The sequence below is a fragment of the Coregonus lavaretus genome (assembly GCF_964263955.1).
Source record: "Coregonus lavaretus genome assembly, chromosome: 16".
Classification (NCBI taxonomy): Eukaryota; Metazoa; Chordata; class Actinopteri; order Salmoniformes; family Salmonidae; genus Coregonus; species Coregonus lavaretus.
Genome location: NC_140003.1, coordinates 33,321,155 through 33,348,573, shown reverse-complemented (window position 1 = coordinate 33,348,573; position 27,419 = coordinate 33,321,155). Strand labels below are relative to the sequence as shown.

At 45.1% G+C, this 27,419-nt stretch overlaps 1 protein-coding gene across 1 annotated transcript in view; it reads left to right on the top strand.

Annotated features, from left to right (window-relative positions):
- Positions 1-738: 738 nt before the first annotated feature.
- rnf17 (ring finger protein 17) overlaps positions 739-27,419 on the top strand; it is a gene marked incomplete at its 5' end in the record, with an annotated part of 36,212 nt that continues 9,531 nt past the window's right edge. Inside the window, 26 exons of the mRNA XM_084179346.1 lie at positions 739-817; positions 1,300-1,412; positions 4,491-4,588; positions 5,548-5,611; positions 5,794-5,883; positions 6,132-6,235; positions 6,446-6,614; positions 6,718-6,794; positions 6,917-6,991; positions 7,075-7,433; positions 7,550-7,657; positions 7,805-7,966; positions 8,090-8,261; positions 8,393-8,534; positions 8,906-9,096; positions 10,848-10,998; positions 11,096-11,273; positions 12,908-13,023; positions 13,183-13,312; positions 13,423-13,543; positions 13,684-13,938; positions 14,180-14,327; positions 14,503-14,615; positions 14,892-14,982; positions 15,188-15,309; positions 15,424-15,677. Of these exons, the coding sequence (XP_084035472.1) occupies positions 739-817; positions 1,300-1,412; positions 4,491-4,588; positions 5,548-5,611; positions 5,794-5,883; positions 6,132-6,235; positions 6,446-6,614; positions 6,718-6,794; positions 6,917-6,991; positions 7,075-7,433; positions 7,550-7,657; positions 7,805-7,966; positions 8,090-8,261; positions 8,393-8,534; positions 8,906-9,096; positions 10,848-10,998; positions 11,096-11,273; positions 12,908-13,023; positions 13,183-13,312; positions 13,423-13,543; positions 13,684-13,938; positions 14,180-14,327; positions 14,503-14,615; positions 14,892-14,982; positions 15,188-15,309; positions 15,424-15,677 (3,682 nt within the window). The remainder of the gene's footprint in view (positions 818-1,299; positions 1,413-4,490; positions 4,589-5,547; positions 5,612-5,793; positions 5,884-6,131; positions 6,236-6,445; positions 6,615-6,717; positions 6,795-6,916; positions 6,992-7,074; positions 7,434-7,549; positions 7,658-7,804; positions 7,967-8,089; positions 8,262-8,392; positions 8,535-8,905; positions 9,097-10,847; positions 10,999-11,095; positions 11,274-12,907; positions 13,024-13,182; positions 13,313-13,422; positions 13,544-13,683; positions 13,939-14,179; positions 14,328-14,502; positions 14,616-14,891; positions 14,983-15,187; positions 15,310-15,423; positions 15,678-27,419) is intronic.

Sequence of the window (27,419 nt, the reverse complement as noted above, 5' to 3'; positions counted from 1 at the left end):
ATAGGCAATAACATTTACATGATAAACATATTCATACAATCAATTTAAATATTATTACTCATTTTAAATAGCGGGTTTATGATAAGGCTAGCCCAAAGGCATTAGCCACTGCAACATGGTGGTGAAAAATATACGCCCCATAGCAGTCCTCTCAAAATGGCTGATTGCAGTTGCCTTATGGCTGATTGGGATAGCTGGTAATTGATGAAACCGTTTTATTACTGCACCATAGGTCCCACCTGTTACATTAGGTTTAGTAAAGCCTAGCAAGTGGTTGAAAAAAATGCTTGATCTGAGTACAGAAGTGTCATATCTGTAGACTAGCATACAAACATGTTTAAAATTAATTGTTATCATTATGCACTTGAGTACAAAAAAGTGTCGTATCTGTAGACTAGCATACAAACATGTTTAAAATTAATTGTTATCATCATGTACCTAACTGTGCATAAATGTCAGCGTGTTCTGTGTGGACCACAGGACTCACAGACTACATCAGCGCAGGGTGCAGGCTGAAGGCCAGGGATTGCTATGATATGGCGCCCCCAAGTGGGAATACTGGAGAAAAAAGTTACCTTTGCTCTGCAGCCTTTTCCATCCATCCTGTCGTGTCGAGCATTTCCATCTGCTCGTGCGTGCCTGTATGAGCACGTGACATAATTGGAGGCGAAGAGGACTTTAACAGAACATTCTTTCAATCGACGCTTTGTGAACCGAAGTCGTCACGTCAGTTCAAAAATGTCAGACAGATCAACTCGAGCCGACAACCCGAACTCTGTGGTTTGTAACATATGCGGTATTGCTTACACTTTACCAGGTACATTTATTGTAATAATTATCCTTTACCAGTCCACATATTGTCATTCATGTTGTTTAAAGTTTTAGCTATATCTAGCTAACGTTACCTGTCAAATTGCACACATGTTAGCTAGCTTCGGACCACGTTGTGGCTACCCAAAGTTATACGGTCCGTTTTGTTTAGTAAACAGGAGAACTGTATTTTTACAGTAACGTTATAGCTAATAATGCACAAAATGACACGTTTATAGAATGCGTACATTTTGTTGACTTGAAGAAGCTTCTCAAGAGTTTGGTCCGGACACATCACCTCATTCTGCTATAGCCTGCCACAGTGCCAATACGTTTGGACTGGACCTTTATGGCCAGAGAGGAAGTATCTTCCAGTATCTCTGTTATGGCACAGGAAAATATTTAGTTGCAAGTTTAGGCACTTCCTTCCATCAACCTAAACTGCACAGAGCGTTATAAAATACATATGAATGCCATTCATCTTTTCAGAGGACGAAATCGTTGGCAACCTTCCCAATGTCCTCCTGTGTTCCCACATCTTCTGCACTACCTGTCTGCGCTCGCTGGAGTTTAACAATGTAATTCTGTGCCCTGAATGCAAGGTACAGTACAGTACTGGCACCTGATGTCAGCCATACAACAAACACTACATGAAACTGATGGTCACATACATAATATTTAAAAAGGGGTAAGGCTGCAAATGTAATGGTGAATGTATACATTTCCCTGTATATCTATAGGCCCTATATTTTCAACATTTTCACATTTACAGTAACATACTTTTGGTAATGTAGTGTATGTGGACACCTGCTCGTCGAACATCTCAATTCAAAATCATGGGAATTAATATGGAGTTGCCCCCCCCTTTCTGCTATAACAGTCTCCACTCTTCTGGGAAAGCTTGCCACTAGATGTTGGAATATTGCTGCGGGGACTTGCTTCCATTCAGCCACAAGAGCATTAGTGAGGTTGGGCACTAATGTTGGGCAATTAGGCCTGGCTCGCAGTCGGCGTTCCAATTCATCCCAAAGGCGTTCATGGGGTTGAGGTCAGGGCTCTGTGCAGGCCAGTCAAGTTCTTCCACACCGATCCCGACAAACTATTTCTGTATGTACCTTGCTTTGTGCATGGGGGCATTGTCATGCTGAAACAGGAAAGGGCCTTCCCCAAACTGTTGCCACAAAGATTTCCCTTCACTGGAACTAAGGGACCTAGCCCGAATCATGAAAAACAGCCCCAGACCATTATTCCTCCTACACCAAACTTTACAGTTGGCACTATGCATTGCGGCAGGTAGCGTTCTCCTGGCATCCGCCAAACCCAGATTCACCGTCTGACTGCCAGATGGTGAGGCGTGATTAATCACTCCAGAGAACGCGTTTCCACTGTTCCAGAGTCCAATGGCGGCGAGCTTTACACCACTCCAGATAACGTTTGGCATTGCTCTTGGTGATCTTAGGCTTGTGTGCGGCTGCTCGGCCATGGAAACCCATTTCATGAAGCTCCCGACCAACAGTTCTTGTGCTGACGTTGCATCCAGAGGCAGTTTGGAACTCGGTAGGTAGTGTTGCAACCGAGGACAGAATATTTTTACGCGCTTCAGCACTCGGCGGTCCCGTTCTGTGAGCTTGTGTGGCCTACCACTTCGCATCTTAGCCGTTGTTGCTTCTAGAAGTTTCCACTTCACAATAACAGCACTTACAATTGACCGGGTCAGCTCTAGCAGGGCAGAAATTTGACAAACTGACTTGTTGGAAAGGTGGCATCCTATGACAGTGCCACGTTGAAAGTCACTGAGCTCTTCAGTAAGGCCATTCTACTGCAAATGTTTGTCTATGGAGATTGCATGGCGGTGTGCTCGATTTTATACACCTGTCACCAATGAGTGTGGCTGAAATAGCCAAATCCACTAATTTGAAGGGGTGTCCACATACGTAGGTATGTATATATACACTACCGTTCAAAAGGTTGTGATCACTTAGAAATGTCCTTGTTTTCCATGAAAACATACATGAAATTAGTTTGAGTAGGAAATATAGCAAAATGAATAGGAAATGTAGTCATTGACAAGGTTAGAAATAATGATTCTTAATTGAAATGATAATTGTGTCCTTCAAACTTTGCTTTTGTCAAAGAATCCTCCATTTGCAGCAATTACAGCCTTGCAGACCTTTGGCATTCTAGTTGTCAATTTGTTGAGGTAATCTGAAGAGATTTCACCCCATGCTTCCTGAAGCACCTCCCACTAGTTGGATTGGCTTGATGGGCACTTCTTACGTACCATACGGTCAAGCTGCTCCCACAACAGCTCAATAGGGTTGAGATCCGGTGACTTTGCTGGCCACTCCATTATAGACAGAATACCAGCTGACTGCTTCTTCCCTAAATAGGTCTTGCATAGTTTGGAGCTGTGCTTTGGGTCATTGTCCTGTTGTTGGAGGAAATTGGCTCCAATCAAGCGCCGTCCACAGGGTATGGCATGGTGTTGCAAAATGGAGTGATAGCCTTCCTTCTTCAAGATCCCTTTTACCCTGTACAAATCTCCCACTTTACCACCACCAAAGCACCCCCAGACCATCACATTGCCTCCACCATGCTTGACAGATGGCATCAAGCACTCCTCCAGCATCTTTTCATTTGGTCTGCATCTCACAAATGTTATGCTTTGTGATCCGGACACCTCAAACTTCGATTCATCTGTACATAACACTTTTTTCAAATCTTCCTCTGTCCAGTGTCTGTGTTCTTTTGCCCATCTTAATCTTTTCTTTTTATTGGCCAGTCTGAGATATGGCTTTTTCTTTGCAATTCTGCCTAGAAGGTCAGCATCCCGGAGTCGCCTCTTCACTGTTGAATTTGAGACTGGTGTTTTGCGGGTACTATTTAATTAACTGCCAGTTGAGGACCTGTGAGGCGTCTGTTTCTCTAATGTATTTGTCCTCTTGCTCAGTTGTGCACCGGGGCCTCCCACTCCTCTTTCTATTCTGGTTAGAGCCAGTTTGCTCTGTTCTGTGAAGGGAGTAGTACACAGCGTTGTACGAGATCTTCAGTTTCTTGGCAATTTCTCGCATGGAATAGCCTTCATTTCTCAGAACAAGAATAAACTGACGAGTTTCAAAAGAAAGTTATTTGTTTCTGGCCATTTTGAGCCTGTAATCAAACCCACAATTGCTGATGCTCCAGATACTCAACTAGTCTCAAGAAGGCCAGTTTTATTGCTTCTTTAATCAGCACAACAGTTTTCAGCTGTGCTAACATAATTGCAAAAGGGTTTTCTAATGATCAATTAGCAAACACAACGTGCCATTGGAACACAGAACTGATGGTTGCTGATAATGGGCCTCTGTACGCCTATGTAGATATTCCATAAAAAATCAGCCGTTTCCAGCGACAATAGCCATTTACAACATTAACAATGTCTACACTGTATTTCTGATCAATTTGCTGTTATTTTAATGGACAAAGAAATTGAATTTTTTTTCAAGGACATTTCTAAGTGACCCCAAACTTTTGAACGGTTGTGTGTGTGTGTGTGTGTGTGTGTGTGTGTGTGTGTGTGTGTGTGTGTGTGTGTGCACACATATATGTCAATGCCAGTTCATACTACTTACCAGCAGGCTAAATGGCTGCAGTGTGAATAAGGAATGTAGTTGTATGAAATGCAGTGGGTGTCCCTGCAGGTTGAGTCCACTCTTCCTGAAGGAGGGGTGGAGGGACTGCAGGTGGACAGCAGAATCATCGGCCTCATCTACACAGCCAAAATGAACAAAATGAAAAGGTATATAACAATTTATTTCACACACTTATAAATACACACATGCCAGCCACCATGATTCACTTTGGCAGTTTACAGTACAGAAACGGAATTGCTGTCCAGTTGAGCTTACACACATTTTAAGAGCATGATTATAAATAGAAAACATTTTCAATGTCATTTCCCCCTATTCTAATTTAGCCGCTAACTCTGAGCTAACACTCTCTACCATTCTCCTCAGACCATTATGGATTCTTTAGTTGGGAATCAAAGAGGTTCTGTCTCGACGCTCAATGATGAACAAACACTCCAAACTGGAAATGCAGTGCATTCGGAAAGTATTCAGACCCCTTCACTTTTTCCACATTTTGTTACGTTACAGCCTTATTCTAAAATTGATTAAATTCATTTTTTCCCTCATCAATCTACACACAAAAACCCATAATGAAAAAACTGAAAACAGGTTTTTAGAAATGTTTGCAAATTTATTAAAAATAACAAACAGAAACCTTATTTACATAAATATTCAGACCCTTTGTTATGAGACTCGAAATTGCATCCTGTTTCCATTGATCATCCTTGAGATGTTTCTACAACTTGTATGGAGTCCACCTGTGGTAAATGCAATTGATTGGACATGAACAAAAACCAAAGCCATGAGGTCGAAGGAATTATCCGTAGAGCTCTGAGACAGGATTGTGTCGAGGTGTCATACCCAAGAAGACTCGAGGCTGTAATCGCTGCCAAGGGTGTTTCAACAAGGTACTGAGTAAAGGGTCTGAATACATATGTAAATGTAATATTTCAGTTTTGTATTTTTCATTATGGGGTATTGTGTGTAGATTGAGAATCCATTTTAGAATAAGGCTGTAATGTAACAATGTGGAAAAAGTCAAGGGGTCTGAATACTTTCCGAATGCACTGTTTGTAATTGTTCTCATTCTGTAGAAAACCTTTGTTTTTGTTTATTAAAACTCTGGTAGAGACAGACCAAGGCATCACAGAGTCAAATCCTCATCTTCACCTGTCAAGGAGGACACAAAACAGGTATGGTTTAACGTTAATACAAGTGTGCTTGGCCTGTCTGATCAGTAATATCCAAGCTACAGTATCTCCTGGGAGTCGGTCAGCCAAATACACAGATGCAGGGCATTATTTAAAGAATAGTGCAGAAATGGACGAATTTCCATTGTTTCTGTGTAGTAGGCGATAGATGTGTTCTGTTCTAGGGTCCAGATGTAGAGACAGCACTGAAAGCAGTAGAAGAGGCTCTGTCTCAGGCCTCCGAGAACATGGCCAATCTGGACAACATCCATCAGGTGAGAGACAACAGGACTGTCCCACATCTCCTGTCCTTCCATCTGTACTGATCCAAAAATACTATGGCCTGTTTTCCCAGACACAGATTAAGCCTAGTCCTGGACTTAAAAAAGCACATTAAATGGAGAATATCCATTGCGCATGCTTCGTAGTCCAGGACTAGGCTTAATCTGTGTCTGGGAAATCAGTCCTATATGAAAGCAAGCTGTAAGCTGTAGCATACCTGCTCTGTTGCTTTTCTCTGCAGACTCTGGTGAAAGGTCTGACGGTGCAGGTGAAGAGAGAGAAGGCCAGACTGCTGATGGAGATAGATGAGGCTATGGACAGGGCCTTCACCATCCTTAAAAGAAGGTGCACTACTCTACAACCCCCTCACACCTTCCTCTCACTAATGGGCTAGTGTGTAATGTATTTGTGGCTTCTGCTGCTTATTGTGTGTTTATTGGGCTTGGCTGTAATGCCTTTTATCAGGGCTGATCAAATAGGAGACGTATACAGTGAGTGGACCCTATATTATTTTTCTGGTTTCATGGGGGTGAGGTGTAATTCCTGCATTGTCAGGAAGGGGGCGTTGGTGGCGGAGCTGACCAACATGGAGCAGCACTTCCCGTCCAGCAGGAGGGAACTGGGCCGGGTGGAGGAGAGGATGAGGGCCCTGGACACGGCCATGCAGAAGGCCAAGCAGGTCGGACAGCACCCCTCCCTGGAGAGCTACTGCGACTTGGAGCAGGTACACACACTAAACTGCACCTTGTGGTTGTAGAGTGACACTTCAAGGAATACGAGGTGTGTGTGTGTGTGTGTGTGTGTGTGTGTGTGTGTGTGTTGAACAGTTGCTGGAGACCCTGCAGGCGCCTGTGGATGTCCAGTTGTTTGACCTGAAGTGTCTGTCTCTGGGCTCTGGACTGAGGTGAGTCAATAAAGTTGACCTGAATTACAATTTGAACCCCCGTAGCTATGTGGCCTGACCTGAACTCTGCTACTGTAGTTTGAACTCACATCTTACCTAAGTCGTGTGTGTGTGTGTGTCAGCTGCATAGCTCAGCAGGATGCACTGGGCAGGAGTCTGAAGGCGTGTCTGAAGATCAACATTGGGAATGCCAAGATGTAAGTCCTGTAATTGACTACAGATATATATTTTTCTATCTCTTTATTTACATGGTTTAACTGCCTTTTGAATTTCCCCTCAGTCTGACAGAAGAGCCAATCCACAGAGACAGAGGAGACCGAGAGAGGCCCCAGGAGCAGCAGGAGAGCCAAAGGATGATGAGGCCTCCCCCGCCCAGCACCAGAGAGCCTGTTCCCCCTCGCCAGGAGCAGGACAGCCTGAGGATGACTAGGCATACCCGGGGCCTCTCTCCCAACCCTGGCCCTCGCCCCTTCCCCAGCTCCAGCCCTGTCTCAGACTCCGGACCCAACGTCATCATAGAGGAGATTATAGAGGAGATTGAACAAGGAGGAGAAGGGGAGGACGAAGTCAGTTTGAAATCCTGCCATCAAGTCACCACAGCCTCATCCAAAACCACTGCAGCAGGGTTCTCAACTGGAGGTTAGTGACAATCTCACAGCAACATTTAGAGAGCACGTCAGTGCATGTCTGCTGAGGTAAACCGCATCCCCATTACCCATAGGATAATAATGGTGTTTCTTGGTTCCTGCTTTTAGTTGTCCCAGCCCACCGGTCTGAGCTGCAGCAGGCCAGTGAGAGACAGAGAGCCCAGAGGAGCAACAAGAAGATCCAGGAGGAGCTCCTCCATGTCAGTCAGGGGAAAGGTAGAGGAAAGGAGAGACAGACGTCTAGTCTGGACACTGTTGATCCGCACAACACACATTTCACATGATAACATGCAGAACAGTTATGTCCACGTAATCTATAACTTGATGAATAGAGACACATAGAAACTGAGTGTGTGTGTGCAGTGTTCCAGGAGTGGGTGATGGTGACCCATGTGGTGAACCCTAACCACTTCTACATCCGCCACGTGGCAGAGCAGAGGGCCTGTATTCTGCTGTCCAAGAAGATCAACTCCCTCTGCTCTGGAGAGAGAGGACTGTTCACAGCCAGCGACATACTGGAGACTGGTGAGATCACTATGTGTGTTACCTTACTGTGGGTATGTCCCTCTCTCTAGGCTCTATGATGTTTGTGAAATGAAAGCAGTGCGATGTTCCACTCTGACTAATGCGTGTTTGTGTCTCCGTCAGGCTCCACAGTGTTTGTGAAGTGGAAGGAGGGGATGTGGTGTCGGGCCACCCTGACAGAACTGTTCCAGAGAGGTCACCTGGACCCGGTCCGCAGCTGTCCTGTTCCCGAACTTCACCGTATCAGAGTCTACTTCCAGGACTACGGCTTCTGCCAGGGAATCGACATGCAGAGGTACACACACACACACACACACACGAAAAGGGATGAAAAACCTAGTAAGCATGAAAAGGGACAGAACATTGATTAATGTTTTCAGTCACCCAGGTCTGTCTTTCTCTTCCACCTCTACTTACCTTTCCCAGTGAGGAGGCAGGTCCAGACCTGTTCATCAGGGACATGAATGAGCGTCTGAGAAGAGTGGACGTGGCCGGCCAATCAGAAATGAGCCGCTGGCTCCCTCAGGCTATCAAGTGTTCCCTCAAAGACATCGTGCCTGCGGACCTGGTAAGTCGAGGACATCGTGCCTGCGGACCTGGTAAGTCGAGGACATCGTGCCTGCGGACCTGGTAAGTCGAGGACATCGTGCCTGCGGACCTGGTAAGTCGAGGACATCGTGCCTGCGGACCTGGTAAGTCGAGGACATCGTGCCTGCGGACCTGGTAAGTCGAGGACATCGTGCCTGCGGACCTGGTAAGTCGAGGACATCGTGCCTGCGGACCTGGTAAGGGGCATACATTTGCATATTGTGTATATTCGGACATAACATTTGTGTATGTCGCCATCCATCTGTTTCTTCAAGTGAAGGGCTGTATAAGTGACTAGGATGAGTTTAGATGTGTTTTCTTACCTGCATCCCCCTCCCTTCTCTCTCCCAGACTAAAGGCTGGAGTGCGGAGGCCCAGGATGAGTTTCGTCGTGTGGTGGGCTCAGCCTCAGTAGAGATGCAGGTGTTTGGTCAGGAGAGAGATGCTCTGCTGGTGGACCTGAAGAAAGCCCCCATGGACAGCGGTTCCAGCAACATGCCCATGTCCCTCCGAGAGTACCTGGTCTTCCTCGAGCTCGCCAGGTACATACATACATACATGCATGCATGCATGCATACATACATACTCAGGGTGTTTTCCAGGCCTGGAAAAGTTTTGGAAAATGATCAAATCTGAAAAGTCATGGAAATTTATGTAATCATTAATGTAATTTATTTAGGCACAGTTTTTTAATATTTTATCAGTCAAATAAAAATCCAGATGTCAGGATGGGAATGACACTTTAGCACGGCTGTGTTTACGCGCATCACCTGCATGTGTGCGAGACGAGAGCGCGAGACAGTCGAACATTGCAGCAGCAGGTAGGCCTATAAAATATGATCGAGAACAGACTAATAACTAGGTAGCCAATTCAAAACATATTGTACTAGTTAACTATTTAGTTATTATTAGCATGTATTAATGTTTTCGCAATGTCCAAAAAAACATATCACCGACACTTTTTGTTAGATTAATTTGGATTTTAAGAATAATGACTAAAGAATTTCACCCCAAACACAGTATAAATGTTAGAAATATCATGTAGTGTCAACCCACTAACAGAGGGGGCGTTACTAACCATTCAAGGGGGAAGGCGGGAACTGTTTAAGAAAGCCACCTAAAGGTGGGAGGAGCATAGTGTCTTTGTTTGTCAAGGGGTATAAAAACAGTATGTTTGCGTTTTTGAGCAGAGCTCTCCTTGAATAAATTTACCGATAATTACTTGTGGATTGTGGACCTTGAATCATTGATGATTAAAACCAGAGCTTTACAACCTCTGGTAATGATTCAAGCTAAGGTTGAATTAGAGATAGAAATTCACATGACACTTTTTTTGAACGATTCATTTAAACGATTATTTTTTATGAAACTAACGATACGCTTCACCATTGTAGTAGTTGGGATTCGGTTCAAACGCAGTGAATCAAAATAAGAATTTGTGAATCGTGAACAGTAATTTTAGGAAAAAGGATTAGATGTAGCCTTTCTTTTGGATTATGTGGCTTCAAAACGTGTAGATACTTCCAGTTGATTTGGGCATCCAATGTATGGGACATTGCAACTCAATAGATGCTAGTCAGCCTGCAAAGTAAACACTTCTAAGGTAACTCAAATAAATTAGAAAAGGTCAATTTCCTGAAGAAAATGTGTGGGCTTGCTTTAGCCGAATAAAAAGATTTGTAGCCTACCAAAGCCATTTGATCTTTTGATATATTGAATGAGCAAATTATTTCAAAAGGCATAAAACATATTTGGTTGCAATGTTATACATCAAGGGTGGTCAACCATCCTCCAGGAGAGCTAATGGGTGGGCAGGCTTTTATTCCAGTCCCCCTCTAACAAACCACATTTTAGAAATTAGCTGCTGAACCGGACCTTGATAAACTGTCTCTGTGTTTGAGCAGGGCTTGATCAAAAGCCTGCACACCCAGTAGCTCTCCAGACTGACCATGTGTTTTATACAGTTGCCTAACAGGTATTCTACTTTGGGGGGGGTTAAGTGCCTTGCACAACAACAGGAGATGGTACATGGGAACAGAGAGCAGCCTCCCAGTGTCGATACCACATTACACATACTTTTTTATACGTATATAGAGACGCCGCCAATTGTTGGTCATGGAAATTTGGTTAAAAGTCACAGAAGTCTTGAAATTCCATCTGTCAAAATGTGTATGAACCCTGCATACTGTACATATCCAGTGTTTCCCCTATATGCATTTTGCAGAAGGCTGCATCAGTTTCTTCCTTGTTGCCATGGATAACCAGTAGTAATATGTTCGTTCTGCTGCTGTAGGTTTTACTCTCCGGTGGCGTGGAATGCCAAGACTGTGCCGTGTGGCAGGAGGCCTCTCCAGTTCTACCCTCCTGTCTTCCCTCGTACCAACGTAGAGCTCAATGCTGTGGTGTCCCACATAGACACACCCTCACACTTCTACATCCAACTGGTGGGCTACACATTCCACACGCGCACATACGTGAAAGCATTATCAGCTGATATTCCAGTGCCCTCTCTAACTCCTCCCCCTCGCTGGTGAAGCGCAGGTTGACAACATGGAGTTCCTGCTGCTGACAGCCAAGCTGCAGGAGTGTTACAGCTATGACTGCCCCAGCAGGGGGACCAGAGGAGAGGACCAGGACCTGGAGGTCTACTGTCCTATCCTGGATCAGGCCTGTGTGGCACGCTTTGACGACAAGGTCTGGTACAGGGCCCATGTCATAGGTCAGTACACAGTGTCTGTTGCGGTGCGGTGACTGAATTACAGCCACACCGGCAGTCATGAGTCATGACCGCAGTCAAATTCCACGTGACCGCTGAGTCATGGTAATCTCCTCCTATTCTGCTCTCTGTAGGCCTACATGAATGGCGCTGATGCGTAAGGTAGTATAACTAACTCCCTAATGAATGGCTTGGTACTCAGGGCTCTATTGTCCCTCTAATCTGAAAGATGAGGATAAATGGTGATGGGAGTTAGCGGTCCCATTCCAAAATGGCCCCGGGGCTTTCCCAGACGGACACAATATGCACAAGTACATTTTTGTAACATAGAGACCCGTTTGGGTCCACAACCTTGCACGAGAAAATCCAATTGTTTTGGTACTTTATTAAGCGGAAAGGAGAGGGAGAGAAACAGAGCGAGCATGGCGCTAGGGAGGAGGGGGCGTGCGGTGTGTTCGTGCGCAGTGAGTGACATGGGAGCAGGCACAGAAAGAGCGCGACGGCAAGCACTGTTAACCCGCGCTAGTATACTTACTTCTTGCTGGTTATTTATCATCCCACCTGATTAAATAGTACCTGTCTTGACTGCATCAAACCAAGAGAAGCTAGCAAGCTAGGCTAATTGAGGCTAGCCTACATAACGTTACTGCGCTTCTCCCCTTCCTTCAGTTACAAATAACTCCATTCAGATTAGTAAGGAGCAGCCTACCTGCTTTTGGTTGTTGTAGCCTTCTCATTTCACTTTTAATTCTGTCATTTTAATTCCATCTTCTATTGATTAGATATATCCTAACTTGCTTGCCACACAAGCAGAGCAGCAATGCAATTTTATCTCTCTCCGCGGGAAGCGCAAGGAATAGAGCGCATGCCTTTTTTGTGACTTTTTCTTAAATCGTCAATATAGTCACATGCAGTCCATATGTTTTTATTTCTAAGACATTTTAAGGTTTGTAGGCCTATCACAACTAAAGTTACCAGTTAACTCTAAATTAAGCTTACAGGACCTGTTTCAAATGATCACTTTCACGCTCAACACAGAACAGCCGCTCCATGTGCACACTCGTCTGCAATCGTTTGAGAATAATATTATTTATATTATATACAGCGATGTTCACTTATATTCTTCTTACTATAAAATCATATTTTATTTATATATATATATATATATATATCTCGTATGCGTGGAAGCCAGGAGATGCTAAACGTGTTTAAGTTAACGGTCAATTACCGTGAGACTAGCAGTCATTGGCATGATGGTTACCGACTGACAACATTTTATGTCTGCCACAGCCCCTAGGTACACTCATTGAGGTCACAATGTTTTTATTTTTTAAGGTATTGTCCCCTTAGATCAGTGGTTCTCAAACCTCTCCTGGGGGCCTACCACCGTTCCATGTATTTGATCTATTCCAGAACTAGCACATCCTAATTTCAAATTGTCAACTAATTATCAAGCCCTTGACTAAGTGAAATCAGGTGAGCTAGTTCAGGGTTACAACAAAATAGTGAAATGTCTGGGGATCCCGAGGAGAGGTTTGATAACCACTGCCTTAGATAAAAAAGTATATGCAAACCCCAAAAATGTATGGAAAAGTGTCTACCTAAAGACTAGAATGTAAATGTTATTGTGTGTGTAGGTATTCCCGGGGGCAGGAAGGTGGAAGTCCAGTTTGTAGACTTTGGCAACAAGAAGATTCTGTCAGTCAACGACCTGAGGAAGATCAAGGATGAGTTCTTTGCCCTCCCAGCCATGGTGAGGTCACGCTACACTAGAGTATGTTGGATGGAGGATTAATAAGGCTGACTGTATCCATATACCATCCCAGCATTAACTGCTAGGGTTGGTGGACAGGGCAGGGCACTCATATTAATCAACTGGCTCTCACATTACCTCTTCCCCCCCCCCACCCAGGCCATCCAGTGCTACCTGGCTGATGTGATTCCTCTGGAAGAGGCTGAGATGTGGAGCGACATGTGTACAGAGAAGTTCAAGAGTCTTGCTGACCAGAGACTGGTGACCGCTGTGGCCACAGCTAAGACAGGTAGAACTGGAGAGTTTTCCTTTCACACAGAACTGTCTTGGCATCCCACGACAACCGTGGAGACTTATGTAGTTGATTGATTAATTGTGTGTGTGTCTTCTGAACCACAGAGGCTGGTCGAAGGGGCAGGGGTCTGCCAGTCAGGCTGTTTGAGACCAGTGATTCCAGCGAGCCGTTAGCAAACATCGGAGATCTGCTGGTCAATGACCAGCTGGCCTGCTTCAAGAAGGGGTGAGTGTGTGTCTGTCATCTCACTGCGGGATACTTCATGGGTGAAACAAATAACAAATCTTATGTGGATACCTGCACACACAGATGTGGGTATGGTTTCCAAAAGGAGACGTTTTGTTTTACCCCATCTCCCTTCTCAGCATCAAATCTAAGGACACCCAGGCCCCGGTGGTAGACACCACAGTGTGGGACCCTCCATTCGAGGGTCTTCTGGGTGAGTCTGAGCCAGCCCCTGCCTCGCTGGGCCAGGAGACCCCAGAGCAGGACCCCCAAGAGATCCAGCCCTACCTGATGCTGCCTTCCAACCTGAAGGACATGAAGGTCCGGGTGACCCACGTGGTCTCACCCGGGAGCTTCTACGTCCAGCTGCTACAGATGGACACCCAGCTCAAGAGGTCAGCCAGTGGGGGTGGAGAGGAGGGCAAGGAGGGACAGAGAATGGCTTACTGAAGCCTCACTGAATCCAGCAGAGAATCCTAGGCTGCATTCACACAGGAATCTTGTAACTGTAGAGTGGATTGACACAGACATTGACTTTATTGAACTTGATTTTCTTTAGAATGTGTGACTTTAGAATGAGACTCTGATGAGAGGTCAGTGTCGCTTAGTTTCTCTCTCTCTCTTTTTTTTGTTCAGGGTGTATGAGTTGTTGAAGCAGGAGTATGCCCGTACAGAGCCAGAGGAGATGGAGTGGAAGGCAGACATGTACTGTGCTGCCTACAACAACGGGGTCTGGGAGAGGGGCCAGCTCTGCTCTCCTGTTTCCCTCGGCTACATTGCTGAGGTAACACACGAGCACACACACCTATCCTTTAAGAGCCACAGAAGTGGACTAGGAGTGGATTTAGAAGTAAAAACATTGTAGCAGCCGATTTGTCATTACTGTTTCATCAGTGATTGACAGACGGGTTCATCCAGCTGTAACTGCAGTGTGGTGTTCTGTCTCCACATGGTGTTAGGTGGTACGCTGTGATTTTGGCAACAAGGTGAAACTCCACGTGAACAACCTGAGACCACTGCTGCCCAGTCTGGTTGGCTGTCAGGTGCTGGAGTGTTCCCTCAGTGACATTAGGTGAACACACACACACACACACACACACACACACACACACACATGCAGGTAAATGAAGGGCCGACCTCAAACACTGATGATACCTGGCAAAATGTCCTGAATAGTAGGCCTTTCACTGAAATAGATTCTGACAGGTTTCCTCAGGGCATGAGCTGTTTCTCACACCTATCCTAATGGTGGAGCAAGGGGCATGCTATCCTCCTTAGACCTCAGTTCAAATCTACTCTCACTCTCTCTCACACACTCACTCGCTCAATTTCTTTCTCTCCCTCTCAGACCTGCGGGTGGTCGTTCCACCTGGACAGCCACAGCATGTGATTTCATCTCCTACTACCTGACAGGAGCCATGGCCATCATGACCATCAAGGTGACGCCACATCACACACCTTCTCCTAGCCCTACCACTTTCCGTAGCCCTTAACCACTTCCCCTAGTCCCCACAGTTCTGTGAACACCAAGCAAAGAGGACTGGGGGTGGAGCTAGAGCCTAGTCTCTGATGCCTCACTCTTGAGTGTTGCATATTTGACCATCCATGGTTTTACATGTACCAACCTTTTCCTCTTCTCTCCAGGAAAACACAGAGCAGCGTCCGGTGCCGGTCTCTCTGTACTGCTCCAACCGGGCCGGGCAAGACGTCAGCATCGCAGACTTCCTGGTTAGTGAGGGCCTCGCCCTGAAAGAGAGGAAGCCACGGTGAGTAACAGAACTCTGTGTGTGGATGTATGTTTCACAGTTCAGTATAAGATAATTCAGAGGACCCATGTCTATCTGCTGGCTCTACATATCTCCCTGTGTCCTGTGCTACAGAGCGTCCCCCATGCCTAAACTAGAGGAGTTATCAGACTCCAAGTTCAAGGGCCTTCAAAACAGGACACCTAACACAGAAAACCAGCCCACTGCCCCTATGCCTCCCAAGCCGGCCCCCCGTACCAATCCCTCCCCAGAGAAGGTGAAGACCCATGCCTACTGCCCCCCTGAGCTGCCCCACTGTGGACGCACTCAGATGACCATCTCTGCCATCGGAGAGGACGGACTCATCTACGCCATGACTCACCACGCAGGTACTCTCCTTTCTACTCCTGTTTACCCCTGCTCCCTCTACCTCTCTCTCTTTCTCCCACATACACATACACTGAGTGTAGAAATTATGACACACCGACTTTCCATGACATAGACTGACCAGGTGAATCCAGGTGAAAGCTATGATCCCTTATTGATGTCACTTAAATCTACTTCAATCAGTGTAGATGAATGGGAGGAGACAGGTTAAAGAAGGATTTTTAAGCCTTGAGACAATTGAGACATGGATTGTGTACAGTGGGGGAAAAAAGTATTTAGTCAGCCACCAATTGTGCAAGTTCTCCCACTTAAAAAGATGAGAGAGGCCTGTAATTTTCATCATAGGTACACGTCAACTATGACAGACATATTGAGAATTTTTTTCTCCAGAAAATCACATTGTAGGATTTTTTATGAATTTATTTGCAAATTATGGTGGAAAATAAGTATTTGGTCAATAACAAAAGTTTCTCAATAGTTTGTTATATACCCTTTGTTGGCAATGACACAGGTCAAACGTTTTCTGTAAGTCTTCACAAGGTTTTCACACACTGTTGCTGGTATTTTGGCCCATTCCTCCATGCAGATCTCCTCTAGAGCAGTGATGTTTTGGGGCTGTTGCTGGGCAACACGGACTTTCAACTCCCTCCAAAGATTTTCTATGGGGTTGAGATCTGGAGACTGGCTAGGCCACTCCAGGACCTTGAAATGCTTCTTACGAAGCCACTCCTTCGTTGCCCGGGCGGTGTGTTTGGGATCATTGTCATGCTGAAAGACCCAGCCACGTTTTATCTTCAATGCCCTTGCTGATGGAAGGAGGTTTTCACTCAAAATCTCACGATACATGGCCCCATTCATTCTTTCCTTTACACGGATCAGTCGTCCTGGTCCCTTTGCAGAAAAACAGCCCCAAAGCATGATGTTTCCACCCCCATGCTTCACAGTAGGTATGGTGTTCTTTGGATGCAACTCAGCATTCTTTGTCCTCCAAACACGACGAGTTGAGTTTTTACCAAAAAGTTCTATTTTGGTTTCATCTGACCATATGACATTCTCCCAATCCTCTTCTGGATCATCTAAATGCACTCTAGCAAACTTCAGACGGGCCTGGACATGTACTGGCTTAAGCAGGGGGACACGTCTGGCACTGCAGGATTTGAGTCCCTGGTGGCGTAGTGTGTTACTGATGGTAGGCTTTGTTACTTTGGTCCCAGCTCTCTGCAGGTCATTCACTAGGTCCCCCCGTGTGGTTCTGGGATTTTTTCTCACCGTTCTTGTGATCATTTTGACCCCACGGGGTGAGATCTTGCGTGGAGCCCCAGATCGAGGGAGATTATCAGTGGTCTTGTATGTCTTCCATTTCCTAATAATTGCTCCCACAGTTGATTTCTTCAAACCAAGCTGCTTACCTATTGCAGATTCAGTCTTCCCAGCCTGGTGCAGGTCTACAATTTTGTTTCTGGTGTCCTTTGACAGCTCTTTGGTCTTGGCCATAGTGGAGTTTGGAGTGTGACTGTTTGAGGTTGTGGACAGGTGTCTTTTATACTGATAACAAGTTCAAACAGGTGCCATTAATACAGGTAACGAGTGGAGGACAGAGGAGCCTCTTAAAGAAGAAGTTACAGGTCTGTGAGAGCCAGAAATCTTGCTTGTTTGTAGGTGACCAAATACTTATTTTCCACCATAATTTGCTAATAAATTCATTAAAAATCCTACAATGTGATTTTCTGGATTTTTTTCCCCTCAATTTGTCTGTCATAGTTGACGTGTACCTATGATGAAAATTACAGGCCTCTCTCATCTTTTTAAGTGGGAGAACTTGCACAATTGGTGGCTGACTAAATACTTTTTTTCTCCACTGTATATGTGGCATTCAGAGGGTGAATGGACAAGACAAAATATTTAAGTGCCTTTGAACTGGGTATGGTAGTAGGTGCCAGGTGCACCGGTTTTTGTGAAGAACTGCAACGTTGCTGGGTTTTCACACTCAACAGTTTCCCGTGTGGGTCAAGAATGGTCCACCACCCAAAGGATATCCAGCTAACTTGACACAACTGTGGGAAGAATTGGAGTCAACATGGGCCAGAATCTCTGTGGAACCCTTTCGACACCTTGTAGAGTCCATGACCCGACGAATTGAGGCTGTTCTGAGGGAAGAAGAGGGGGGGTGCAACTAGTGCTGTGGCGGTCATGAAATCTTTCAGCCGGTGATTGTCAAACAACTGCCGGTCTCACAGTAATTTACCGTTAACATTTACATCTACATCAGTTAGCAGACGCTCTTATCCAGGGCAACTTACACATTTTGTCAGCCGGTGATTGTCAAGCAAATAACCTCCAGTCTCACTGTAAATTACCGTTAATTAACTTAAAAACATTTAGCATCTCCTGGCTTCCATGCATAGCTACAAGCCACTGATGCAGACCTTTTGGAACATCTACATTTAAAAAAAGTCCAATAAATCAATTTAATATAGCCTACACCATCACAATAAATCCATTTTGGACAGGTCTAAAGAAACATGATATGAAGAAAATGTAGTCTATTTCAGAAGAACAGAATAGCATACTCTTGAGTTGGCCCTGATCTGGCTATGCCAGATGGCTGTGGGCTACACTAGATAATTTATCAGACAAGATTTGTTTAGAATTCCGTGGCATCGTTTTATATTATTTTATAGTAATGAAGAATACAATAGAACAAAGCTGAATAAAAAAGAAAGGACATTTTCTCCAAATGATTTGAGGGAGTGCGCACATGCGGCTATTCTGTGTTGAGCGGTTAACAAAGAAACAGGTCCTCCTATATGCTTAATTTAGAGTTATTTATGCAACTTTAGTTGTGATACAAACGTTGGGCTATATGTTTTGATTTGTAAAAAAAATTATAAGGCTCCATGATGCGACTCTAATGATGATTTGAAAAAAGTTGCATGAGTAGGGCTTTTGCGGTGACCGTATTACCGCCACACCGGTAATGAAGGCAGTCAAATTCCTAAACAGTCACGGTAATTAGGCTTCTCCAAGCTCTGATTCTGCTGATGGTCATTAGTAGCCTACCAAACCTTCTGCCAGGTACTCGGCACTCTATTGTCCCTCTAATCACTCTGACATCAATGCAAATGTAATCGAAAATGTAATCAAACACTTAATGAGAGCCCATGAGCTCATGTTCCACAACATTTCTATAGGCTATGGAATTGTGTGAGAACATCGTGATGGCCTCTATTAAAAAGAGGAGGATCCCATCAGCTTTCTATAGGCTAGGCCTACTATATATTTTTTTCTCAACTTTCCTAATATTAATCACATTGCTTCTCTTTAAAACAGGAGTATAGCCTACCTGGCTGGCATGAAAATGAACCACGGGAAAAGCGGTCCTCCAGTCGCTATTTAAGTGCATAGATGACATGTCTTTTTTCCCCTGCCCCTGTTTCGAGACGGGTGCATGATAATGGTCCATTCTAAATCAAAACAAATTTCACACACAAATTATTTAGTGTATATGTAAAGACAAGATTAAATCAAGAATAGTCTGAGTGACAATATTAGCCTATCACTTGTGAATTATATATTTTTGCGACTTATAATCAGTCGCACACCTCGTAGCCTAGCCCAGTGATATAATTTTTAAAAATACATTATTTTGAAAGGATACCGCTTATTGTAGCTGACTTAACACATGCAGTGCGTCCGCAGTGGTGAAATGGCTAGCTACGTTCGGACTCGGGAGGGTTTTCACGCTGCACTCATTCACTGACCAATACAATAACGTTTTCGCCCCACACACACTGATCCAATGAAATGACAGATTTCTCGACACACACAAGCATTTCGCTACACCCGCAATAACATCTGCTGAATATGTGTATGTGACCAATAAACATTTGATTTGACACACTGATCCAATAAAAATGTCATTCTGCAACATTGTTTTGTTTTAAATGTGACACTTCCAATCAGATAATACAGTTCTTCTGACAGCTAGCTTGATTGACAGCTAACTATGCAGATGTGTTCTGCAGGCATTGCACATGTGGATAGTTAGCTGTCATTTAACTCATGTAGGCTAGCTGTCAGAGTAAAATAATGGAGACGTTTTTAAAACGTGCAGCTCCCTCCTCTACTACGGTCTCCTGAGTGGCGCAGTGGTCTAAGTCACTGCATCGCAGTGCTAACTGTGCCACTAGAGATCCTGGTTCGAATCCAGGCTCTGTCGCAGCCGGCCGCGACCAGGAGACTCATGGGCGGCGCACAATTGGCCCAGCGTCGTCCAGGGTAGGGGAGGGAATGGCCGGCAGGGATGTAGCTCAGTTGATAGAGCATGGCGTTTGCAACGCCAGGGTTGTGGGTTCGATTCCCACGGGGGGCCAGTATAAAAAAATATGTATTCACTAACTGTAAGTCGCTCTGGATAAGAGCGTCTGCTAAATGAATAAAATGTAAATGTAATGTAATACTGCTGCTTCCAATGTCAACAACAAGGCTGACAACTCAGTCCCTGTCAAGAAGAGAAAATATGACCCTGACTTCATCAAATATGGTTTTGCATATATAGAAGACAGTCGGGATGAGTGTAGACAGCAGTGGGTCCTATGCAACGAGCTGTTAGCTAATGAGAGCATGAAACCCTCCTAAATGAAAAGGCATCTGGGCACCAAGCATCCAAGGCACAAAGATAAGACAGCTGACTTTTTTAAAAAGGAAATGTCAATATCTGGAGGCCTCACAAGATTCATTGAACAACGTATGCACGGTACAAGGAAATGCACTTCGCATCATACCTTGTGGCCCAGCGTATTGCTAAGTGCAAAAAAGCCCATACCAGCGCAGAGGATCTCATACTCCCTGCTGCGATTGATATGTGCACTGAAATCGTGGGAGAGTCAGCCGCCAACAAACTTAAAACCATACCTCTATCCAATGACACCATGAGGAGGAGAATCCATGACATGTCTGAGGACAACTCGCCAGACATCAGAGTGCATCAGTGCAAATGGCCAGATGTGTTCTGCAGGCATTGCACATGTGGATAGTTAGCTGTCATTTAACTCATGTAGGCTAGCTGTCAGAGTAAAATAATGGAGACGTTTTTAAAACGTGCAGCTCCCTCCTCTACTACGGTCTCCTGAGTGGCGCAGTGGTCTAAGTCACTGCATCGCAGTGCTAACTGTGCCACTAGAGATCCTGGTTCGAATCCAGGCTCTGTCGCAGCCGGCCGCGACCAGGAGACTCATGGGCGGCGCACAATTGGCCCAGCGTCGTCCAGGGTAGGGGAGGGAATGGCCGGCAGGGATGTAGCTCAGTTGATAGAGCATGGCGTTTGCAACGCCAGGGTTGTGGGTTCGATTCCCACGGGGGGCCAGTATAAAAAAATATGTATTCACTAACTGTAAGTCGCTCTGGATAAGAGCGTCTGCTAAATGAATAAAACGTAAATGTAATGTAATACTGCTGCTTCCAATGTCAACAACAAGGCTGACAACTCAGTCCCTGTCAAGAAGAGAAAATATGACCCTGACTTCATCAAATATGGTTTTGCATATATAGAAGACAGTCGGGATGAGTGTAGACAGCAGTGGGTCCTATGCAACGAGCTGTTAGCTAATGAGAGCATGAAACCCTCCTAAATGAAAAGGCATCTGGGCACCAAGCATCCAAGGCACAAAGATAAGACAGCTGACTTTTTTAAAAAGGAAATGTCAATATCTGGAGGCCTCACAAGATTCATTGAACAACGTATGCACGGTACAAGGAAATGCACTTCGCATCATACCTTGTGGCCCAGCGTATTGCTAAGTGCAAAAAAGCCCATACCAGCGCAGAGGATCTCATACTCCCTGCTGCGATTGATATGTGCACTGAAATCGTGGGAGAGTCAGCCGCCAACAAACTTAAAACCATACCTCTATCCAATGACACCATGAGGAGGAGAATCCATGACATGTCTGAGGACAACTCGCCAGACATCAGAGTGCATCAGTGCAAATGGCCATTACGCATTGCAGCTTGATGAATCCACAGATGTGGCTAGCCATGCAATGCTAATGGTCTATGTCAGACACGTCTGGGATAATAACTTTGAGGAGCAGTTCCTTTTTAGTGCTGATTAGCCCACCACCACCACTGCAGAGGCTGTCTTTAATACAATGGATATGTACCTGGCTCCGTGGGACTGGCCTGGGATGGGTGCGTCGGTGTGACCACTGATGGGGTAGCTGCCATGACGGGAAAGCACCCTGGAGTAGTAAAGCGGATCCTGGAGAGAGCACTGAGTGCAACGTTGAACCACTGCTTCCTACACAGGGAGGCATTGGCAGTGAAGTACATTGTGCCTGAGCTCCACACCACTTTCCAGAATGTTATCAAGTGTGTCAACTATATCAAAAAGAGTTCCACGAAAAGCAGGTGTTTCCAGGCCTTCTGCAGGAATATGGGGAGCGAGCACCAGCAGGTGCTTTATCATGCAGAGGTCTGCTGGCTTTCCAGGGGTAAAGTGTTGGGTTGCTTTTATGAGCTTCGAACATTTCGATTGTGAGGAATGGCTCGCGCAGTTGGATATTTTTGATCATCTGAATTCGCTCAATGTGTCAATGCAAGGGAGGGGGCACAATCGATTTGAACAGAGGGACAAAGTGGATGCCTTCAAGATGACGCTTACCGTTTGGACATGTTTGTAACGGGAGGATTGACATGTTGCCCGACGCTGATTACGACATTCAGAATCTGATCAACATAGCGCACACAAAAAAATATAGAAATAAAAATCCTTAAACAGCTTCTTTAAAAGCTGCAGGGAAAATTTTGCGACGACTTCCCGGAGGAGAACAGGAGACTAGACAACTGGACACGGGACCCCTTTCGAGTGGAGATGGGAAGCGTCATGTTGCCAAGCAACGAAAAGGATCTGCTGGTGTTGTCATTGATCGCGGACTGCGCATGCGGTTCCCGGAAATGACACTGGCACAGTTCTGGTGCAGCATAATGGGAGAGTATCCTGCTCTCGACTCTCATGCAATCAGAATCATGCTGCCGTTCAGCACTCACAGCACTCCGGGCCAAGGGCACAACGGTCACTGGTCGGAAAAGGCATGGATCTTTTTTGGGTGCATTACGGCCACACAAAGGGGATGCCGCCGTGAAATTCAAGGCATTATCAAGTGCTTATCAAATTGTGGATGAGAGACTGATGAAGTGTGTACAGCCTGCGCAAACGACTTTTTTCAAATCATTTTTTCAAATTAGTCACATCATGCAGCCTTATGATGTATTAAAATTCAAAACATATAGCCCAACGTTTGTAGAACAACTAAAGTTACATTAATAACTAAATTAAGCATATATGAGTACCTATTTCTTTGTTAACCGCTCAACAAAGAATAGCCGAATGTGCGCACTCCCTCAAATCGTTTGGAGAAAATATCCTTTCTATTTTATTCAGCTTTGTTCAATTGTATTTTTCATACTATAAAATAATGCCACGGAATTCTAAGTAAATCTTGTCTGCTAAATGAACTAGTTTAGCCCACAGCCATTTGGCATAGCCAGATCGGGGCCTAACATACGGACAACTCAGTATGCTATTCTGTTCTTCTGAAATAGACTACATGTTCTTAATATCATGCTTCTTTAGACCTGTCCAAAATAAATAGTGGATTTATTGTGAAGGTGTAGGCTATATTGCATGGATTTTATTAGACTTTTTTAAATGTAGATGTTCCAAATGTCTCCATCAGTGGCTTGTAGGCTATGTGTGGAAGACAGGAGATGCTAAATGTGTTTATGTTAATTACCGTGAGACCGACAGTTATTTGCTTGACAATCACCGGCTGATGAAATTTCGGGACCGCCACAGCCGTAGGCATGAGCTCTGCTTTGTTTCTTGAGCAGGCTGCGCACACACATCAGTCTCTCATTCACAATTTGACAAGCACTTGATAATATTCTCACCAGGCCTCGAATTTCCCGGCGGCATCCCCCTTGTGTGGCTGTAATGCCCCCTAAAAAAATGATTGCCTTTTGTGGCCGTTGTGCCCTTGGGCTGAATATTACAATTCCCGGCTGCCAATCGCCATGCTCCGAAGCACCTCTCACTCACATGGCTCTCTCATGATATCTCAATTCTTATTAGCCAATGCCCGTCATGTGATTGGGTCCTTCTCACAGGCATCTGAGTTCCGAAGGAGGCTACAAGTGAAGAGCGACACATCGGGGTCGCAACTGCACCCGTCCTTATCGAATTCCGAGGCGCATATTGAAGATGTTAGAAGAACTCTCCACATTTTACTTTTCGTCAGCCAACAAGATGAGTAGGCCTAACGAACAGTAAAAGCACTAGCCTATGTCAATCTACTATCCCCATAGTACAACAGTTGACCTATTCTGTGCGAGAAATACATATTCCAAACAAATTCTGGGACAGTTGTTGGATGCGATCGATCCCAAATTAATAGAACCACTAGCATCAAAAAACCTTTGAAAAGCAATGAGGCTGATGCAACAGATAAGAACGTTTAGCTTAAAATGTTGATAAACTATTAGGCTATTTGTTCACATAAGCGCAGCAATGCACACACGGCAGTAGGCTATAATTTTTTTATTTTTTATTTTTTTATTTCACCTTTATTTAACCAGGTAAACCAGTTGAGAACAAGTTCTCATTTACAACTGCGACCTGGCCAAGATAAAGCAAAGCAGTGCGATAAAAAAACAACAACACAGAGTTACATATGGGGTAAAACAAAACAAAGTCAAAAATCAAAAATACAGAAACAGAAGTACATATATATACAGTGTGTGCAAATTTAGCAAGTTATGGAGGTAAGGCAATAAAATAGGCTATAGTGCAAAATAATTACAATTTAGTATTAACACTGGAATGATGTGCAAGAGATGATGTGCAAATAGAGATACTGGGGTACAAATGAGCAAAATAAATAACAATATAGGGATGAGGTAGTTGGGCGGGCTAATTTCAGATGGGCTGTGTACAGGTGCAGTGATCGGTAAGGTGCTCTGACAACTGATGCTTAAAGTTAGTGAGGGAGATAAGTGTCTCCAGCTTCAGAGATTTTTGCAATTTGTTCCAGTCATTGGCAGCAGAGAACTGGAAGGAATTTCGGCCAAAGGAGGTGTTGGCTTTGGGGATGACCAGTGAGATATACGCATTGAAGAATGTTCCAAAATGCAATCAATTAGCGGAAAAACACCATTCTTAAAAGTGACTGCAGCATAATGTGTTTTAATTTTTAGAAGTTATTTGGTTGTGATACAAACCTAATCAACATACAGTGCATTCGGAAAGGATTCAGACCCCTTGACTTTGTCCACATTTCAAATCAAGTTTGATTTGTCACATACACGTGTTTAGCAGATGTTATAGCGGGTGTAGCGAAATGCTTGTGCTTCTAGCTCCAACAGTGCAGTAATATCTAACAATTTCACAACATATACCTAATACACACAAAACTAGTAAGGAATGGGATTTAAGAATATATACTTATATGGACAAGCAATGACAGAGCGGCATGGACTAAGATACAGTAGAATATTATAGAATAGAATGCATTGGAATGCATACATATGAGATGACTAGTGCAAGATATGTAAACATTATTAAAGTGACTAGTGTTCCATTTCTTAAAGTGGCCATTGATTTCAATAGGCAGTAGCAGCCTCTAATGTGCTAGTGATGGCTATTTAACAGTCTGATGGCCTTGAGATAGAAGCTGTTTTTCATTCTCTCGGTCCCAGCTTTGATGCACCTGTACTGACCTCACCTTCTGGATGATAGCGGGGTGAACAGGCAGTGGCTCGGGTGGTTGATGTCCTTGATGATCTTTTTGGCCTTCCTGTGACATCGGGTGCTGTATGTGTCTTGGAGGGCGGGTGGTTTGCCCCCGGTAATGCGTTCGGCAGACCGCACCACCCTCTGGAGAGCCCTGCGGTTGTGGGCGGTGCAGTTGCCGTACCAGGCGGTGATACAGCCCGATAGGATGCTCTCAATTGTGCATCTGTAAAAGTTTGTGGGTTTTAGGTGCTAAGCCAAATTTCTTCAGCCTCCTGAGGTTGAAGAGGCTCTGTTGCGCCTTCTTCACCACACTGTCTGCGTGGGTGGTCCATTTCAGTTTGTTGGTGATGTGTACGCCAAGGAACTTGAAGCTTTCCACTGCGGTCCCGTCAATGTGGATAGGGGGGTGCACCCGCTGCTGTTTCCTGAAGTCCACAATCATCTCCTTTGTTTTGTTGATGTTGAGTGAGAGGTTATTTTCCTGGCACCACACTCCCAGAGCCCTCACCTCCTCCCTGTAGGCGGTCTCCTCATTGTTGGTAATCAAGCCTACTACTGTTGTGTCGTCTGCAAACTTGATGATTGAGTTGGAGGCGTGCTTGGCCACGCAGTCATGGGTGAACAGGGAGTACTGGAGGGGGCTGAGCATGCACCCTTGTGGGGCCCCAGTGTTGAGGATCGGCGAAGTGGAGATGTTGTTTCCTACCTTCACCACCTGGGGGCGGCCCGTCAGGAAGTCCAGGACCCAGTTGCACAGGGCGGGGTTCAGACCCAGGGCCTCAACCTTAATGATGAGCTTGGAGGGTACTATGGTGTTGAATGCTGAGCTATAGTCAATGAACAGCATTCTTACATAGGTATTCCTCTTGTCCAGATGGGATTGTGCAGTGTGATGGCGATTGCATCGTCTGTGGATCTATTGGGGCGGTAAGCAAATTGAAGTGGGTCTAAGGTGACAGGTAAGGTAGAGGTGATATGATCCTTGACTAGTCTTTCAAAGCACTTCATGATGACAGAGGTGAGTGCTACAGTGCGATAGTCATTTAGTTCAGTTACCTTTGCTTTCTTGGGTACAGGAACAATGGTGGCCATCTTGAAGCATGTGGGAACAGCAGACTGGGAAAGGGAGAGATTGAATATGTCCATAAACACACCAGCCAGCTGGTTTGCGCATGCTCTGAGGACGCGGCTAGGGATGCCGTCTGGGCCGGCAGCCTTGCGGGGGTTAACATGCTTAAATGTCTTAATCACGTCGGCCATGGAGAAGGAGAGGCCACATTCCTTGGTAGTGGGCCTCGTCAGTGGCACTGTGTTATCCTCAAAGCGGGCTAAGAAGGTGTTCAGCTTGTCTGGAAGCGAGATGTCTGTGTTGGCGACGTGGCTGGTTTTCTTTTTGTAGTCCATGATTGTCTGTAGACCCTGCCACATACGTCTCGTGTCTGAGCTGTTGAATTGCGACTCCACTTTGTCTCTATACTGATGTTTTGCCAGTTTAATTGCGGAGTGAGTAGCTACACTGTTTTTATTCTGCCATATTCCCAGTCACCTTGCCATGGTTGAATGCGGTGGTTCGCGCTTTTAGATTTGTGCGAATGCTGCCGTCTATCCACTGTTTCTGGTTAGGGTAGGTTTTAATAGTCACAGTGGGCACAACATCACCTATACACTTCCTGATAAACTCAGTCACTGTTTCAGTGTATTCATCTAAATTATTTTTGGAAGCTACCCGGAACATATCCCAGTCCGCGTGATCAAAACGATCTTGAAGCGTGGATTTCGATTGGTCAGACCAGCATTGAATAGTCCTTAGCACGGGTACTTCCTGTTTGAGTTTCTGCCTATAGGAAGGGAGAAGCAAAATGGAGTCGTGGTCAGATTTGCCGAAAGGAGGGCAGGGGAGGGCCTTATAACCATCCCGGAAGTTTGAATAGCAATGGTCGAGTATTTTAGCAGC